This window comes from Hemicordylus capensis, chromosome 8, assembly GCF_027244095.1.
Source record: "Hemicordylus capensis ecotype Gifberg chromosome 8, rHemCap1.1.pri, whole genome shotgun sequence".
NCBI lineage: Eukaryota > Metazoa > Chordata > Lepidosauria > Squamata > Cordylidae > Hemicordylus > Hemicordylus capensis.
In genome coordinates this window covers 14,422,102-14,441,155 of record NC_069664.1, presented here as the reverse complement: position 1 = coordinate 14,441,155, position 19,054 = coordinate 14,422,102, and the positions used below count along the sequence as shown (strand labels likewise).

The window sequence follows — 19,054 nt, the reverse complement described above, 5'->3', positions numbered from 1 at the left end:
AGAAGCACCTGATTGGGCAGTGGGGATTCCTGCAACCTTGGAAAAGCCGCTGCCAGTCTATGTAGACAATACTGAGTGAGATGGACCTATGGTCTGACTCAGAAAATGGCAGCATCCTGTGTTCCTATTCCCCTTAGGAGATGGAGCCACTCTGGGAAGAACATCTAGGTTCTAAGTTCCCTCCCTGGCATTTTCAGGATAGAGTTGAGAAAGACTCCTGCCTGTAACCTTGGAGAAGCAGCTGCTGCCAGTCTATGAAGCTCTACCTCTACTGAGCTAGATTGACCAATGGTCTGACTCAATATATGGCAGCTTCCTATGTTCCTAAAATAATAACAACAACAATAATAACAGGCATCCGGTGCAGCAACCTTCTAGGGGTTGTTCCTGGTATCTACTTTGTGGTATGTGTTTTTTACAGTTGTGTAAGTGCTTTGGGGGACAGAGACCCATTTTGGCGAAGTTAACTTACCCCTGCTAATTGGGCAAAGAGGCACCTTTTTAATGTGGTGATACTCTTTATTTAGCAGGGGGAGAGCAACTGGCCCTATCCACCCCCTGCACAGTACACCTACAATGACCGTTGCAGGTGTCTAGCTTATGTTTCTTTTTAGATTGTGAACCCTTTGGGGACAGGGAGCCACCATATTAATTTATTCACTATTTCTCTCTGTAAACCGCTTTAGACGCTTTTGTTTAAAAAGCAGTATATAAATAGTTGCTGCTGCTGCTGCTATCTCAACTGCTTGGAGAACTTTTTGTTGTTGAAAAGCGGGATTTAATTAATTCAACAACCACAACCGCAATACAAAAAGGACAGCTCCTCTTGGGTGCAACCCAGAGGCGTAGCTAAGAGACAGGGGGTACACCCCCTGGTGTAACCTGCCTGCAGTGGTACAGTCCCCGACACCCCCTCGCAGGATTCGACCGCCCCCGTTCCTCCTCCCGACACCGCGGTGGAGCGCGCCCAGCGCCTTCTAGCAGGCAAGGCTTGGAAGCGGAAGCGGGCGGGGAGGGCGTGGCCTGGCTGTCAAGAGTCCAGGACCTCTCCGCCCCCCCCCCCCGAGGACTACATTTCCCGACGGGCTTTTCAGGAACTTAAAGGAGAAAAAAGCGGGGGGCGTGGCGTGGCACTCGCTCGGAGGACGCCGCCTTAGAGGGAGGCCAGGCGCGAAGCGGAGCTCCTGAGTAGCGTCGTCGTCCTGCCAGCCATGTCTGCCCTCGCCGGCTGTCGCCACCACCGCCCGCCCGCTCAAGGGCAGACGCGGAGCCGGGATATCCCTGGCCCCGCCAAGCGGCTGATCCTGCCCGACGGGGTCCCGCTGCCCCCCGGCGACTACAGCACGACGCCCGGCGGCACCGTGTTCGGGACCACGCCGGGCGGTGAGCCAACCCGCGGGGGGGGGGGGGGGCCTGCCGGCCTGGGAGGCATCCCCCGCTTCGGCGGCGAAACCACAGGCTGGCCTGCCTCTGAGCATGTGCAGAGCGCCTCCTGAGCAGGGAGCGGGGCGTGCGATGGCGTTCTGAATAAGGTCGTAGGGATCTTGAGATGCTGCAAGGCATTCTCTCCGACCGCGCGGGAGGAGACCATGGTCAACCCCTCCTGTAGTCTACCAAAGACAGCCACGGGGCTCTGTGGGCGCCAGGAGTCAACACCGACTCGACGGCACACTTTAGCTTTGCCTTTGATCTCCGTGGCAGCAAGCCTCTGCTTTGCGTGCAGAGGGGGTGCCAGTTTCACTCCCCGGGGCATCCTCTCCAGGTAGGGCTGGGGAAGAACGCCTGCCTGGAAGCTTGGAGAAGCTGCTGCCAGTCCGTGTAGGCAAGACGGACCAGTGGCCTGACACGGCAGAAGGCAGCTTCCTAGGTTCTTAACAAGGAAGGGCCCAGACTTGCTTTCTCTCTGCCCTTTAACCCCAGATACACCTCGGGCGCGAAGGCATTTTGCTTGGCAATGCTATTAAAGTGCTCTGCACATGTATTGGCGAAGTGCCCTGCAAGGGCTCAGCACTGTGCAGCTAAAATGCAGCTGCTGGAGTTCAAAAGCCTTCTGCACAGGCTGAGCACTGCAGCCTTCTCTAAGCCAGCGGAGGCTTAGTGGTGAGATAAAAACCAGTCTAGAAGTACTTACTGAATCCCTCCTCTTCAACCCCAGCTGTAAATCGTGTTGGTGGTGTGCACTCAGAGGATGCGATGCGACAGGGTCTTGGAGCCTTTGCAGGGCACTTCTGAACATGTGCAGAGCACTTTAATAGCATTGCCAAGTAAAATGCCTTCTCCCTGATGTGTATCTGGGGTTAGAGGTGAGGGCTACTGAGTTGGGGGATAGTGACCTGTACAGTGAGTTGAGCCTGCCACCTCTTGTTTTAGATACTAATTGCTTGGTGGTTCATTTGTATTGTTCTAACTGTATGTGAAGGATGGAGAATGGTGAATATTGGGTTTGAGTTGAGACGAGTCAGAGTTGTGTAGCTATATTTTCAAGGGAGAAGCATTGCTGGAGTGTCTTTAAATATGTGGAAAGAAGAACATTTTGTCACTCTAAAGACTAACACGTAGCAGCATAAGCTTTTGAGGACTAGAGCCTGTTTCGTCAGATGCAAGAAGAGTTATCTTCAGTTGACAGAATATATAAACAGAGGCTCTGGTGCAGGGAAAAATGTAAACAGTGGAGTTAAAGTCATGAGATGTCAGGGGTACAGTTGGTTACTCTGCAAGAGTGCACATCTTTTCTTCCCCCCATGAAGAAGCTGCCACCATCACACCACCCCTCTCATAAGGGTGGAGAGTGTGTACTAGCTTGCATTAAGACTGTGGTAGGAAGCAGGTGTAATTGGGAGTAACTCTGTCTGAAACATCCTGTATGAGTGTGGGGGATTCTGCATCAAGAATTAGTGATTTGCAGTCAGGCTTCAGCCCTCAAACCTCTCATATTAGATAATAAACACCTCATTTGTTCTGAGTACTTGAGAGTAAGGGACTATTGGATGGGGCATTGCCGGGAGTGCTGAATATCTGAAGCAAAGCCTAGTCCAAGAACTAATTTTCCAATAACAAAGATCAGTCATGGGTCATCGGAAAGAACCGTATTTATTGTACAGAGAAACAACTCTTTTTGTTGTTGTTAAAGGCAGGGCACTTTACAAAAGAATTGGCTGAAAATATTATGTCCCTGGCTTCTGTTCAGAAAAACCTGCACAAATAGTGAAAACAACTGACTGCAGACTGTGCAGAATACGCCTGGTGAATGCCAAAGAGAAGTCTTGTGTTTAGGGGCAGAGGACAGATATTTGGGGGGTAAGAGAGGGATTGCTGGAAACAAGTGTGGACCTTTTCTGTCCTTTGGAAGGCTCTGGGATGGCAAGGCATGGGTTTTATATAGAACGAGGATGTTGAGGTAGTAGGTGGCTGTAGAAATCTCTGTTGCAGTGTGTTTGGGTGTTGACATGGGGGTGATATGGTTGGAGGGAATACCCTAGATCTGAATTGTGCCTCACCGCTTACTCAGACACTTGTAATCTGAGCTGAAATATGTTATGTGGAGCCCAGTCCCACTAAGATCAGAGAAGCTCACTCCTAATAAATATGCTCAGGCTTCTAGACTCTGCATGTTAGAACACGATTGATATACCCTCTTGATGCTCTCTGTCAAGTGGTGAAAGGGTGGATTTATTTGAATCTATGTAAAAGCATGCTTGTTGTGCAAACATAACTTAGCTGGGTTGGAGTGCATTTTGGACATGTGTTTATGGCATATCCTGTGTATGTAGTTACTAGAGTAGGGGCTTGTTTTTGGAATTGGGATTGTTTTTGGGGATGCTGTCACCCTGGAATGTGTTTGTCTGGAATATGTTCTGGTGTACAGAGCAATCTGCCTTTCTGGTGCATTTACTGGAGGCAGAGAGGAGTTCTGGATTCTGTTGACAGTAGAGAGTAGGGGGCCAGGTCTTGGTAAGAGCAAAGAAAGTGAAGCAAGGGAGATCAGACCATCTTTTCTGAACAAGCAGTTTGATTCAACTAAAGACTAGTCAACTCTGCAGCGCTTGTTCTGTGGGGCCAGTTATTACTCTCTTAAGGAGTGTGACTCCTGGAATATGTGCAAGGCTGTGGGGAGGAAATTGTTTTTGGGGTTAGGATGCATATGGGGCAGTTGATGATGGAGGTGATGTTTCTTCATTTGGTGAAAAGCAGCTGTTAAGGCAGTTTACGTGAACAGACAAGCTTCCCACCTGGGTTTGGGAGCTATATGGGTCTTTGGATTTTGAGCAAGTAAAAAAACAAGGTAGGAGGCTCTGGCAGTGATTGGCATCTGGGTAGGAGGAAAGCTTTTCCTCCAACCTCATTCAGAAGCTGGGTAAAATGGAGCCTTCCTGCCCAGCTGCTGCTTAGCGGGCAATCACTGCCAAGGCCTACTACTACCTTGTATTTTAATTGCACACTATCAGAAAACAGGCATGTGCACAGCTCCCAAATTTGCTCATGTGAACTGCCTTGTTGAGTGATGAATGGATTGGCCCTGAAGGGCAGTAGTTCTGAAGGTTCAGGTATGTGTAGCTGCAGGAAGGAGGTGTTCATCCTATGAGCAGTCCTATGTACAAACCTTTCCAAAGGGTCTGTGTGTTGTAGTTCCCTCCATGGCTACCAAAATATCTGTGGCGTGATAGCAGCAAGAAATTACATGAGCTGCACCATTAGGGGACAGGGGACCACCTTATTCTTACTCATTTTCAGTGTGAACCACTTTGCGGACTTGTTGGAATATGGTATATAAATAGTACTGTGTTTACCCAAATCCAAGGTGAGGTTTTTCTCTTGGTTCTTTCCTGTTAAATATGGCAAGGGGTTGTGTCTCATCTTGAATTCAGAGACTTCTTTCTTTGTGGTAAATACAGGTATAGACTGTATTTAACCTTTATTTTAAGGCAGGGGTTCCTAACCTGTGGGACTCCAGATGTTGATGTATTACAACTCCCATCATCCCCAGATACAATTTATTGTGACTGGGGTTAAATCGGAGTTGTAGTTCGGCAACCTCTGGTGTACCACAGGTTGGGGAACCCCTGGATTAATCCATCGGTGTGTAGTTTTTTGTGCTTTGGAACAGCTCCTTACATAGGAAACAAAAAAATTGTCACGTTTAAACACCTGTACTTATGCTGGTCAAAGACCGAAATAAAGATTTAGATTAGAACACCTGTACTCTTCAGCTGAAATAGTTCCATTAAAGCTACTTAATTTTGTTTACCCCATTTGCATAGAATTAAAAATACATGACCAAAACATAAAAGCAAAGTTAGCTCTTTGGCCATGGTCTCTTGTGTCCGGAAGTATTAATGTCAACGGATTGCAGGCGAAGAAGCTGTGGCTAGCTGGATTTGCCTGGTTATAAACATGCCCTTAGAGGAGTCTCTTGTACTCCTGGTTTTGGTGTACAAAAGCAAAACTTGGAGGCCCAACAGCAAGCAATGCCTAAAACTGGGATGATGCCAACATCTTCTTTCCCTATCACGTGCACTGTGTTTCCCCCACCTGATAGATGAGATTGTTATCTGGTCAATGACCATAAGAAAAGAATCACCAGCCCCCACCTGCTATGCAAGGATCAGTGTGAGATGCCCACAGGTGGTTTTGCAGGAAAAGCTCCTGAGACACGTGGCGGGAGGGTGGGGAGAGAGACATGCCTGGCTCTGTTTGTTTCGAGTCCAGCGTGATTCCTTGGCAGCCACTCAATTTTCTTCCTCGCTAAGCGTTTTGTTCTTTGTGGTGATGAAATCTGGCAGGTATTTTAGAGCCAGTTCATATGTTATGAATAGTCTCCGAGATGTGCAAACGACAGAAGTCATTTGTTTATTTACTTACTTACTTATTTATTTATTTATTTATTTATTTAACTTGTATACCGCACAAACTTTCATCTCTGGGCAGTTAACAATGACATAAAAAGAATTAAAACAAATATAAACGGTTAAAACAGTTTGGCAATTTTAAAACAGTATAAATTTAAAACCTACAAATGTACTTGAGAAGCTCGTGTGGCTATCCATGGAAGTTGCCACTGAATCTTCTGTGCAGGGGCATAGCCAGCGGGGAGGGGGCCTGTGTTTGCCCATCTCCTCTGCGGCCTTTCGGAGTGAGGGAGATAATGAAGAAAATAGCAAGGGGTGGAGCTGGTGGGCAGTGGTCCCTCTTAATTGTTTTCATCTCTGTGCGGAATGAGTTTAGTTCTGGGCAGTAGGGATGTGCATGAACCGGTCCGAAAGCCATGCAAAAGGCCTGCGCACCGGTTCGTGCTGGTGCCGGTTCAAAGTTCGATGCCGGGGGCGGGTTTTTTGCAGAATTTATGGGCTGCGCTCCCTTTAAGGGCGGGGGGGGGGGAGGTTAACCGCTTTCCCCCCGCCGGCACTCTGCTTTTAAAAAAAAGTTTTCAGGGTGGCAGCGTTCCTCCCTGCCCCCGTTGTTGCCCGGAAATACTGGCAGTACGGGCTGCACCTGCCACACACATCACACCTTAGAGGGAAGAGTGCTGGGGCCCCCAGGTTCATTGAACCCATCCTCTCAATTATAGCTACACCCCTGCTTCTGTGAATAGGCTTCTTGGACAGTATGCTGTCCAAGATATGAATATGCATATCTGAGCAGATGAACATACTTGCACTGGCAGAGTTTTAGGCTATAATACAGATGGAGCTTAAAATAATCATAAATAAAAATAATAGTTTAAAACTGCTGCTACTTTAGTTCTGGACGAGCTTGAACTGCAACCAAGTCCAGTTTGACTCTAGATATTTTCACTGCTGGTATAATTTCTTAAGCACCTGCTCATCTGGAAGGTAATGTGCTTCATAAAGTCAAAGTGGACTGTGCATGGTTTATGATGTTTTGCCTACTGCCGGCCTCTTCAAAGGAGAAACGTTGGTTGAAAACTTCCTATTCTTGGCTGCTGTGCAGAACAGCTTGCATAATAGCTATAATAAATTATTGCAAACTGTGCAGAACCTAGCCGGGTGGTGATCCCTGCCCCGTTAAAACATTTGGGCAGAGGGAGAGTGGGAGTTGGGGAAAACAAAATGGTTTACAGTAATGGTCTGAATTACTGTAAACCTTGACTTCTAAGGTTTGGCTGGTTGAAAATGTCAAAACAAAAACAAAATAAACACAAGATAAGCTTTAAAAGACTTAACACTTTTGTGGGTTAAGCTTTTGTGAACTAGAACCCACTTCATCTGGTGCATAAAGTGTTATCCTCAGTTGTTTATATAATGTGAAAGTTTGTAAAACTGTCACAAAAGTTGCAAAGATGCCACAAGAACAGTCTTTACAAAGTGTGTCAACAGGATTTTGCATATGAAGTGGACCCTAGACTACAAAAGCTTATGCCACAATAAATGTGTTCATCTTCAAAGTGCCACAAGAGGTAGAGGGGTGTGTGTGTGTGTGTGTGTGTGTGTGTGTGTGTGTGTGTGTGTTTGTAATGACTAACATGGCTACTTTGGATTTTTTTCCAGAAAAGAATTAAAGGTAAAGTGTGCCGTTGAGTCAGTGTCAACTCCTGGCAACCACAGAGCCCTGTGATTGTCTTGGTAGAATACAGGAGGGGTTTACCATTGCCTGCACAATTTGAGATGATTCCTTTCAGCATCTTCCTATATCGCTGCTGCCCGATAGAGGTGTTTCCCATAATCTGGGAAATATACCAGCGGGGATTCGAACCAACAACCTCTGGCTTGCTAGACAAGTCATTTCCCTGCTGTGCGATTAGGTGGCTTTAGCAAAGAAGTAGATGTACTAAAAGATGTCTAAGGCTAATAATGCTCCTTTGTTGTATATGTGTAGTAGATGGTGCTCTTTCCTGTTAGAAACACTTGGTTGTTTCATATGTTGTAGACTTTCTGTTTAGAAAGCAGGTTGGTGTAGAAAACTGCAGGAGCTTTGTATATAGATAAAACATATGGTGATTATACACTTGGGTTCCGCTTTGTATAGATGTGTGTTGGGAAGACACTACTAGGGACAACTTCCAAAAGCATTTATACCAGGTTCTTTATAGTGCCCCAAGTTTATGGAACCGGTTGTGTAAGATGCACCAGATTCGGGAGTTTGGCCCTTTCAGATGAGCAGTAAAGGTTTATATATATATGTATTATATGCACACAGCCCATCTTTAATTAATGTGCCTTGGATTTTTGGAGTTATGACTGCCGTATAGTTTATTTCTCTGCTGGACTTTTGGATATTTGTGGGGTTATTTCCTGCCACAAGATCACTATACTAGTAGTAGTATACTAAAAGGCAGGTTATACACTCTCTGCATAAATCAGATTGCAGTATTTGCAATAAATGTATTGATATCTGAAAGGAAGGAAGGCTAAAAAGCCCTTCATGAATTAAACATACTTCGGAAACAATTTGCAAGAAATTCTGGCAACAAATAGCAATGCATTAATCTTCTAAATCAGGCTTCTCCAACCTGCGGTCCTCCAGATGTTGCTGAAATACAACTCCCAGTATACCCAGCCACAAATTGTGGCTAGGGATGCTGGGAGTTGTAGTTCAGCAACATCTGGAGGGCTGCAAGTTGGGGAAGCCTGTCCTAAATAACTTGAAAGGGTTCTGTTAAGGCTACTAGAACCTGTGCCAAAACAAGGTATACTCAGTGAGTCTTGTGATAATCTCTTCTGTATGTGCATCTGTGTATCAGAAAGCTAAGAACAAATGCTAGTTAAATATTTGCTAGAACTTATAATGTTTAACTGACCAGTGGCTTAGGGGTGGGTCTGTGTGTGAGTGTGTGAGAGAGAGAGAGAGAGAGAGATTGGTGCAGATTTTAGTTGTATATCAAATTTTTCACTCTTCCTTGGTAACTGGTAGTCCTACAACCAAATCCACAGGATCTGAGCCTAACTGCTTGGATCTAGGAGAAAAAAGTGGGGCACACATAAGCAAATGGTAGCTTAACTGATTTGGGTATAAGTATGACTTGTCACTGAATTGAGAGTATGTTGAAGCAAGAGAAATGGGAAGGAGTATGTGTCTCAATAAGGTAGTGGATAGAAAAGACTCTAGGAAGGACTACAGAGACTATCCCCAGTGCAACATGTGTACATGACATGTTCCTCAGAAAGGAAAATGTTGCTATACTTTGGGGAAAGCTAGAACAGCTCTTTTTCTGGAAGTGGCAGCAATACACCTCATGGTGGTTCTGAAGGTGGTGACAGCCATGTTGGTGCAATCAAATATCCCTTTCCTGTTCCTGCAAACAGAGAACATCACAGCTTGGAGTGATTGAAGATGATGGGCCAGTTAGATGAATTGAATCCTAGCTTCATGCAATGTCTGCTCACTCCATGTGAGAAGAGGAAAGATTCTGCTTGCAGTCCTGGCCAGTGTTCTCTCTCATTTTTTTCATCTGTGTGCAGAATGAGTTTTGTTCTGGGCAGCAGTATCAAGGCAGTGTGTGCGCACAGGCATTCAGAGTGGGACCATCCTGATTCAAACTGAGTGGGATCTAAAATTAACTGAGCAGACATCAAAAAACGTGTGAGCACATTCTCATGCCTTGGAGGGGAACACTGGTCCTGGCTTAGGACAAGCCAGGAATCTCTCATTACATCAGAGTTGAGTGATTCTGACTTGTTCTAGTTGGTGTTTCACAGTAAACCAGGATCTGGAACTGGGATACAACTGTTCTTCTAAGCCAGGATAACAAGTAGAACCTTCCCTTCCCTCACAGGCTATGAGGAGGGAGTACATGCTCCCCACGCCGGGGATGTCACATGAACCCAAGATTCAATCTTGGCTCTGCATTACGTCTGAACTGGCCCAGTAACGCTCAGCCTAGTACTGTTCAGTTGCTTCACAGAACCTGCTCGGAAGCTTATGTCTTGTTCCTAGCCTGGTCTAGAGATGTGACCTTAAACTGTATTCCCTCACTCTCCTAACCTGGACTGAGGGTTTAGTTACTCTCCCTCGCACTGGTGTCAACAACTCTAACCTTTGACTTTCTAGTGGAGGCTTACAGAGTCCGAATATAGAGAATGTTTGTCCCTCGGGGATGTAAAAAAGCTGACCTCACTCAAACGGTTGTTTCCAGATTGCAACAGAGTTCAGTATAGGGAAGCGATGACTAGAGGCTGTTGGAAGGGCCGCCTTGATTTATTGGACAGGGAGCATTTATGAAACTCCTGAAGTTACTTTCAGGTAAGCTAATGCTGTGGTTGCGATCCAGATTCTAAAGCTTCATTTATCACAGGTATTTCTCTGTGACCTTTGGCTTTGCAGATGTGTCCTGCAAAAGAACACAATCTTATTACTGGGGCATGATACTGAGCAACTGAGTAGACGCTCTGTGGTCCTATTTGTGGCTTTTTTTTAATAGTCTCAGATTGCCGTTGGGAATCTGGTATGCCTAGCGTTCCCACATGAGTGTAAATTGCATATGGGACCCCTTTGCAGGACAGCTTCAGCACTTGGAATACCTGTGAAAAAGTTCAGGATTGGGCGGTTCACAAACCATTGCAAGTGCTTGAAGAGCGGCATTCCTTGTAAGTGTCCTGCCAAAAGCCAATAACCTATATGTGGTGGTGGGTGGGGGTGGAAATGGCTGGTCATAGGCTGAAGGTGGTGAGAGAGGGTTAAAAATGAGCAGCCCCCACTGCTTTCTCTCCACTGCAGTGTTCATGGGTCCAAAGTGTCAAAGGAAAGCCCACTGGGTGCATCCAGGTTAAAAAAGCGGGGGGGGGGGAATCTACATTTTTGTGTGTGAAGTTGGGGAATCAATACCTTTTGACAAGCATGTTCACATTATCATTTGATGAGAAGACTGTGAGAGTCATAGATTTCCCCCCCCCAGTACACATTTACAGTCTTAAGGGGGAGAGCATCAGTGGGCTTGTACAGATGATGCTGTCCCTGTTCACATGATTAGGCAGGAGCATGCTAAGGTGCTCCTGTCGTGACAGCTTCTGCAGACATTCCAGCAGTGCCTTCCTGGCACTGTATGGTATTGGGGGCAAGGGGTCTTCTGTTTGGATGAAGAGATCCCTCATGTGCTATTGAGGGCATTGGGCTGCCTGCAGTTCTCAATGCATCCCCTTCCTAATTGTGTGGGCAGAAGTATTGATAATGGGGGGCAGTTGTCAAGGCCTGGCATAAGTGACATGTCTAACTCCTAGCCCACCCTTCTGCAGCTTAATAAACTAGATCTCTAGCTATGTGAATGAGTGACTGTAAATCCAGAAATGCAGTCCTCTGGTGACCCTGTTGTGAAATGAGACAAATGTCCCTGTCATAACTGGTACACTGATAACACTTCTAGGAAATTTGGCCTGGTTCTGCAAACCTTCTGGCAGTTGGCAGCTGTAACGACCAACAGGGCCCTGATTAAACTGCTGTTAATCTTGGGCGTAGGTCTCGGCTAATGACTTTGCCAGTTTAATTCCAGCCCCTGATCAGTGAAAGCATGGAGTTTTGAAATTTCGCCAATGAGCTGCAAAGCAGTTTTGCAGAGGTTCCTCAAAATGCTGGGCTTTTGGTGGCGTGGATCTGTGTGGCCATGATTACTGTTAATGAAACTGTTCCGGAGTGCTGGCTAACACTCAAATTGGGCTTTTGGGCTAACGCGGGGAATCTTCGTTACTATAGGGAACAGATAATTACAGAATAAATTTGTGCAAAAGTTTTGATCTGGAAAATGAGGAGGGGATGGAAATGTGGTACAATCAGATTTGTTTAGGGATTCCCGGGATACAAGAAAAGAAAAAGATTGATCAAGCAAGTAAAATCTTAACAAACCGTATTAACTAGAGTCTCATGTAGAGGTCAGAAGCTCTGAATACACAGACTAAAAGATAAAGTACCAAACCAGATACCCCAATTTAAAATCTGTGGCTCAAAAGGGCAAGTGGGAACAGGCAGGGTTTTACTAACTGCTGAAAAAGTGCCAGTGATGAGGCAAAGCAGACCTCTCAGAAAAGAGTGTTCTGAAACCAACTAGGGGATCAATGTCAGCTGAGATGGTTCCAGTGACAATACAGTACAAGAGCAGGTGATGAAAACACTTATTCCAATGTGGTCCCATAATATCTTTTTCAAGGAATATCTGTACAAATACATATACAAAATAAGACCTCTGCACATGTGTATATAGAACTACAAGAATTACAATAATATCAAAATATATAAAGGGATAATAAATGCCATATATTTCATAAAACACACGTACTGTAAACTTGGTTTTAAAAATTCAAACAGTTAAATGCACAGAACTATAAATAATCCATAACTTAAAACCTAAAACATGTTATATAAAATTAAAAGACTCAATCTTTACTTTTACTTGACTGCCTGAGAGAGATGTATATTCTTGTCAAAGCCCTGTGCATACTGATGAAAGGATCTATCCTATACAGAGATAGGGCGCATTACAGACTAGAGCTGATTTGTTTTCTTTTTATTAGGACATAATGACTTACATATATTTATGTTGTAATGAATATCTATTTTTTAAAGAAATCTATATTTTAAAATAGAAATTGCTTGCAGAAAATATGATCGAATCACGTTGGAATAATTTTTTTTTAATCTCTTTTATTGTTGAGGGAGTTGTGGAGGCTTGGCACAACCACCGCGTAGGAGGAGGGGTGGGCTTGTTCTCTGCTCCTAAGCTCAGAACTAGAACCACTGGGAAGCAGATTTAGGTTAGACATTAGCCAGAATTTCCTAACGGTAAGAGCTGTTTGATGGTGGAGCAGTCTGCTTCTTGAGGTGGTGGGCTCTTAATGGGAGGTTTTCAGATAGAGGCTGGACAGGCCTCTGTCTGAGATTCAGTCGCGGTTTCCTGCACTGATCAAGGGAGCAAAGGAAACTGCCGTATACCAAGTCAGACCATTGGTCCATCTAGCTCAGTATTGTCTACACTAGGCCTGCTCAACTTAAGCCCCCGAGCTGTTTTAGGACTACAACTCCCACAATCCTTAGCCACAGTGGCCAATAGCCAGAGATTATGGGAGTTGTAAGCCAATATCTGCAGGAGGGACAATGTTGAGCAGCCCTGGTCTACACAGACTGGCAGCGGCTTCTCCAGGGTTGCAGGCAGAAGACGCTCTCAGCCTTGTCTTGGAGATGCTGCCAGGGAGGGAACCTGGAACCTCAGATGCTCTTTCCAGAGTGGCCCCTGGAATACCTTACAGTGCTCAGATGTAGTCTCCCATTCAAATGCAACCAAGGGGGACCCTATTTAGCAAAGTGGAGAAGTCATGCCTGTTACCACAAGACCAGCTCTTGGGTTGGACTAGAAAACTCTTAATGTTCTATAATTCCCTTCTGACTCTAACATTCTATAATTCTAAGGCCCTGGCCCATGTACAGACCAGCTAAGCTTTTGATGGTGTTGGTGCATGCTGCAGAACCTCCCTAGAAGAGCTTAATAGGTGGGTACACTCAAATGGGAGTAGTCAGTCCTACAAATGCCCTGGGCCCAAGCTGTTCAGGACTTGAAAGGTAACAATCAGCACCCTGAATTGCACCAAGAAATAAAAAGAAAGCTAGTGTCGATAGAAGAGGACGAGAGGAGCATGTTCCATAGCTGAAGCCAGTGTTCTCTCTACGGTGTGTGCACATGCCTGCGCTCACAAGTTTTTTGACGTCTGCTCAGTTCATTTTAGATCCTGCTCAGGTTGAATCAGGAAGATCTCACTCTGAATGCATGTGTGCACACACTGCCTTGATACTCGTGCCCAGAACAAAACTCATTCCACACACAGATGAAAAAAATTGGAGAAAACACTGGTGGAAGCCCCCAACCCAAGACTCTTCAGAGATAGCCTCCTTCAGTAATCGTGTAAGGATGTGACCAAGGCGTGGGAGAGAGTGGCTGACTATCTCCTAAGAAGGGTCACGGTTGGCAATCCAACCAGAGCTGTAAAAAGGCACTCTTGGTCTGGATAAGTAAGAGGTTATGTGGCTCCATTTAGTGCCCAGTAACATTGGGCATTGGAAAGAGTACCGCATCTGAAGGGCTGTGGTGCAGTCCCAGCTTAGGTGCAACTGTGTGCGGATTTTGAGCAGCCGGTATCGAGAATTTGGATTGTTGCAACTGCTTTGCTTTGCTTGCAGAGCAGTCTCTTTTGCTTGAGTCCTGAACAGTCTCAGCAAGTTACGTTGAGAGGGGGTGAGGCTTCTAAAAATGTTTGAGGTGCTGTCCTTAGGGCAGCAGGGGCAAATTAAAAGATTGTGCTGGGAGGTATCTGGGCTGGACATGTCAGCGGGGCCAGAGAACAGAACTCTCCAGATTCAATCTCCAGCTTTGGGACAAGGTGGTAGGAAAAGGAGGAGAGGTCTATCTAGTCTGAGGGCTACAGGCCACCTCCAACCTCAGAGGCAGGATTCCTCTAAATGCCAGTTGCAGGGGAGTAACAGGAGAGAGGGCATGCCCTCAGCTCCTGCCTGTGGACTTCCAGCAGCATCTGGTGGGCCATTGTGTGGAACAGGATGCTGGATTAGATGGGCCTTGGGCCTGATCCAACAGGGCTGTTCTTATATATTTTCATATTTTCTTAAAAACCCTCCTACGCAGTTGACACTTGCCAGACAGCAAGCTCCCCATCTCCAACCTTGCTTTTATCTAACACAAGCAAATATCGGGGGCATACGCAGCTCCCAAACTAGGGTAGGAAGCCTCTTCTTACCCTATTGAGAGGGATCTCAAAACCGCTGAGCTGACTCTGTTGCCACCGAGTTGTGCCACATAAGCCACTCTGTTAGCTGGCAAGTGCTTCTGCAGCGTAGGAGGAAAGTGACTGTGGCTAGTAGGCTGGACTTGTGAAGAGGGGCAGGGATACAATTCCTAGCTGTCCATGCTGATTTTCCACCCTAGTGGGAAAGGAACAGAGGCTTCACCTCCATTCTGCTCTTCCCTGCTGAAGAAGATTATCCCGGAGTGGGTACCTGCCTGTGCACAAACAATCAGGAATGCCTGTGTTTCGTGATTTGGCCTTTAAGAAGGCCCTGAAGGCATATCACTTTGCTCCCGGCGTTTAGCTGATGTGTCTAATTGCTTCTAACTGTTTTAGTTGTTTTTTGTGTTCAGTTCGTAAACTGCCTTGAGACTCAATGACTGACGGTATATAAATATAGTAAATAAAATAAGTATGTGTGTGAGTGGCTCAATGTTCATGTAGAACGGACAGTGTGTGCCCCAGACTGATGCCAAAAGAGTCTTGTGACAGACACCTTAAGGACTAACTGTTGTATTATGGCAGAACGTTTAATGTTCAATTGATTTCCACTTCATACTTGAAATGTTACCTTCACTTGTCAGATATGTAGATCAATTCGGGTGGCGGGGGGATCAGCAATCGTGTGGTCAAAAGGCCATAAAAAGCCTGCACTGTTCCCTCTAACAGTTGTTCTCTACAACTCCCAGCACCTCCAGCTGCAGTGGCCTTTGGCTGGGAATTGTGGGAGTTGTAAACAACATCTGGGAATCGCTGTTAAGAGGGAACAGTAGTAGCCTGTGTGATTTCTGTGCTGCACTAATCCAACTTGGCTGCTCACCTGAAATTGTGCTTTCAGACCCAAAAGTTGTTCCTCTGCCTCCCTGCTGAAAACCCCAATTGACTTGTGGATGTCTTTTTTCCCCTTCTAGGTACACGCATTATTTACGACCGGAAATTTTTAATGCAGTGCCGCAACTCGCCAGTTGCCAAAACGCCACCTTGTGATCTCCCGAACATTCCAGGCGTTACAAGTCCAAATGTAGAGGAGCTCCAGCCTGAGACCGAGCAGGTCCATATTGAAGAGGAGAAACTGGGTGTAGGTGAGTCGTCTCTCCTTCATGTGCAATTCACACACAGGCTGCAAACTTTTACGTTGTTCTATTTACACACAGCCTTGCCAGATGTTGTTGAATGGATTTGGCACTTTAATTGTAAGGCCCTTACCAAGGGTCTAGGATAAGTAAAGGAAAAGTAAAAGATAGTGTCGCAGTATTCATGCTGTCCCAAGTAGTGTGGCCTTCTGTAGTTGATGTGAATATTCATTCATTCATTCATTCATTCCTTTTTCAAAAAAAAGTTCTCAACATGTTTACATGGAGCCGGGGGATAAGATGGTTTCCACACAATCTAAAAATTGTGATGCAAATCGTACATCTATTCATGTAGAGCGGTTCACAAAACAGAATAGGACTGTTGAAATGCACAGTTTATTTTATTTTGCTTGATAGCCTTTTCCTACTGTGTTGTTGTATTGATGCGCATATATATAAATCTCTCGCTTTTTCTTCCTGGACTTATGTCAGTCTGCCAGTTCTCAGGAAATCTTTCATCCAGACATTGACCAGACCTGCTGTATATTACCTGTTTTCATGACAATGTTTGTTGTAAATGTTTAATTTATAAGCCACTCTTAATGAACATAAATCCATTGGATAAGTAAAAGGACATATATCCAGCAAAGTTGCCGTGTCACGAGCCGGTCTTGCAGTAGCGAACATGACTTGTCCCTTTGCCAAGCAGATCCTTTTGTTTTGGTTTACATATGGATGAATGACGACATGTGAGCACTGTCTGCTGTAGATGAGGCTGTAGTTCAGTAGTAGAGCATCTGCTTTGCATGCAGAAGATCCTAGGTTCAGTTCCTGGCAGCATCTCCAGGTAGGGTTGGGAAAGAATTCAGCTCGATTGTGAGCCCTTTGGGGGCAGGGATTCATCTTATGTATTTAATATTTCTCTGTGTAAACCGCCCTGAGCCATTTTCGGAAGGGCGGTATAGCAACTGAATGAATGAAACCTCGGAGAGCTGCTGTCACTCGGTGTATGCAGTACTGAGCTAGGTGGACCTAGGGACATAGGAAGCTGCCATATACTAAATCAGACCATTGGTCTATCTAGCTTAGTATTGTCTTCACAGACTGGCAGCGACTTCTCCAAGGTTACAGTCAGGAGTCTCTCTCAGCCCTATCTTGGAGATGATGATGATGATGGTGATATTATTATTAATATTAGTATTAATTCAATTTCTACACTGCCCTTCCAAAAATGGCTCAAGGTGATTTACACAGAGAAATAATAAATAAATAAGATGGCTGCCTGCCCCCAAAGGGCTCACAGTCTAAAAAGAAACACAAGATAGACACCAGTAACAGTCACTGGAGGTATGGTGGATAGGGCCAGTTACTCTCCCCCTGCTAAATAAAGAGAATCATGACATTAAAAGGTGCGACTTTGCCAGGTTAGCAGGGGGAAATGCTGTCAGGGAGGGAAACTGGAACCTTCTGCTCTTCCCAAAGCAGTGCCGTCCCTTGAGGGGAATCTCTTCCAGTGCTCACACTTCTAGTCTCCCTTTCATATACAACCAGGGCAGACCCTGCTTAGCTAAGGGGACAAGTCATGCTTGCTACCACAAGACCAGCTGTCCTCTCCGACTTTGTATATGGCAGTTTCCTATGTTCTTGTGAGTGAACTATGCCAACAAGCTTTATGGAAACCAATAACCAAATACAAATCTTTTAAGAGGATATTTTGATTTCTGCTTGGCATCCAAGGACAGCCGATACAAAGATTGCAGCTTGTTCTACTTCTTAACTAGAGCTTTTAAGAGCGATACTACCACCTGTTTATAATTCAACAATGTTACCAAGATTGTAGGCTGCCAAACTGTATTATTCTGAGTTCTCTCAAGAAAGCCTTTTATGTTTAGAACTAGGCGACTGGATGAGTGGTTCCATTTTGCTTTTAATGGCTTGAGCACCGTGATAATGTCTGCAAGAGCTACAGCATGGAAATATACATGAAACGTATAATTCATCACCTTTCCTCTCACACAGGTGAGGAAGCCCAGTTTGACATGGATATCTGAAAACTATCCTGAGAATATATATGTTTTGTTCCGGTGAAGACAAGAAATCAGCAGTGCTTCCAAAACCAGTGAGACTTGTAGAAAACCTCCCACTTCACAGAGTTTTCTGGATGGAAGGTCCGTTAATTTTTTTTATTGCTTTTTTTTTTTAACTGGGAGGAGGAGGTTTCCTCTTATATACAAGGACTGCAAAACACTGGCAGATCCCTGTGTGGAGTGGAAAAGCTGCCAGTGAAAAGCGTTGGTATGAGAAAGGCGGAACGCTCTCATCTACTGTCTGTGCCTTTGTTCCTGAATATTGGCGCTCTTAAGACAAGGGACTGGGTGCAAGGGAAGAAATAAAATCATGCTGGATCCAGGGGCTTCATAAAATAGTGGGTGTCTCTTTATTCACATAGCTCTTCTTATATACAAAGTACTCTGCAAACTTTTATGTCCTCACCCTCTCAAGAGGTGGGGAAGCTGATACTTGGTACAGACAGTCATTTCTGTAAACCAACAGAGTTACTTCCTCTCTTAGCTTTGCTTTAGTGATAGTGCTGATCCAACACTGGTCACTTGATAACTGTACAAATAGTAAGGGAGGAGGGAGTCTGGCTGCAAGTGGGGAAAGTGGTTGTTTATTCCGTTTTCCATTTTCTAACTTGTTTTCCATTTTCTAACTTGCCACTTCCCCTAGTGGACTGGTGAAATTGACTAGGTCCACATTAGTGGGATGGTGAAATTGACTAGGTCAACTAAAACTTATGAAAGTTCTGGAGAGGGCGAGTGTACATTATTTAAAAAAAAAAGAGAACTTCAAAAACCCAAAAAGCTTCTCAATGTGGAAAGGTACTGCTGTTGGAGAGAAGGTAGCCTTGTTCCACTTCTTTTTTTTTAAAAGGCTACATAAATGTTCATGCAGATAAGTAGAGATGTACACAATCTTCACTGTACTTTAAAAAAATAAAGATTTTTTAAAAAAATTTTGGTGGAAACTGTTTCTCATCATCAGTGGTTGGTGGCACATGAACTGTCCAATAGGTGCACATCACTTATACATACACATAGAACTGCATTGTTGGTCATGCTGCCTTTGTGCTTGAACTGTAGAAGCCGAAGAAGGGGAAAACATCAATATAAGAATGAAGAGACCACAGACTGTGCTCTGAAAATATCTTATTTAGCCCAACAAATTCCGTGACTCCTTGGGGCAAGT

At 45.1% G+C, this 19,054-nt stretch overlaps 1 protein-coding gene across 1 annotated transcript; it reads left to right on the top strand.

Moving 5' to 3' along the window:
• The first annotated feature begins 1,050 nt into the window (after positions 1–1,050).
• EIF4EBP1 (eukaryotic translation initiation factor 4E binding protein 1) lies at positions 1,051–18,833 on the top strand. The gene is made up of 3 exons (XM_053269861.1): positions 1,051–1,383; positions 15,644–15,814; positions 17,825–18,833. Exons 1-3 carry the CDS (start codon positions 1,212–1,214, stop codon positions 17,854–17,856), a joined length of 375 nt encoding a protein of 124 aa, XP_053125836.1. The 5' UTR covers positions 1,051–1,211; the 3' UTR covers positions 17,857–18,833.
• The last annotated feature ends 221 nt before the right edge of the window (positions 18,834–19,054 follow it).

Excerpts from the sequence above, each read along its gene's own strand:
- EIF4EBP1 (XM_053269861.1), top strand. The coding sequence starts at position 1,212 with ATGTCTGCCCTCGCCGGCTGTCGCCACCACCGCCCGCCCGCTCAAGGG. Across the intron at positions 1,384-15,643 it reads GTTCGGGACCACGCCGGGCG|GTACACGCATTATTTACGAC; the intron begins GTGAGCCAACCC and ends TTCCCCTTCTAG. Across the intron at positions 15,815-17,824 it reads AGAGGAGAAACTGGGTGTAG|GTGAGGAAGCCCAGTTTGAC; the intron begins GTGAGTCGTCTC and ends CCTCTCACACAG.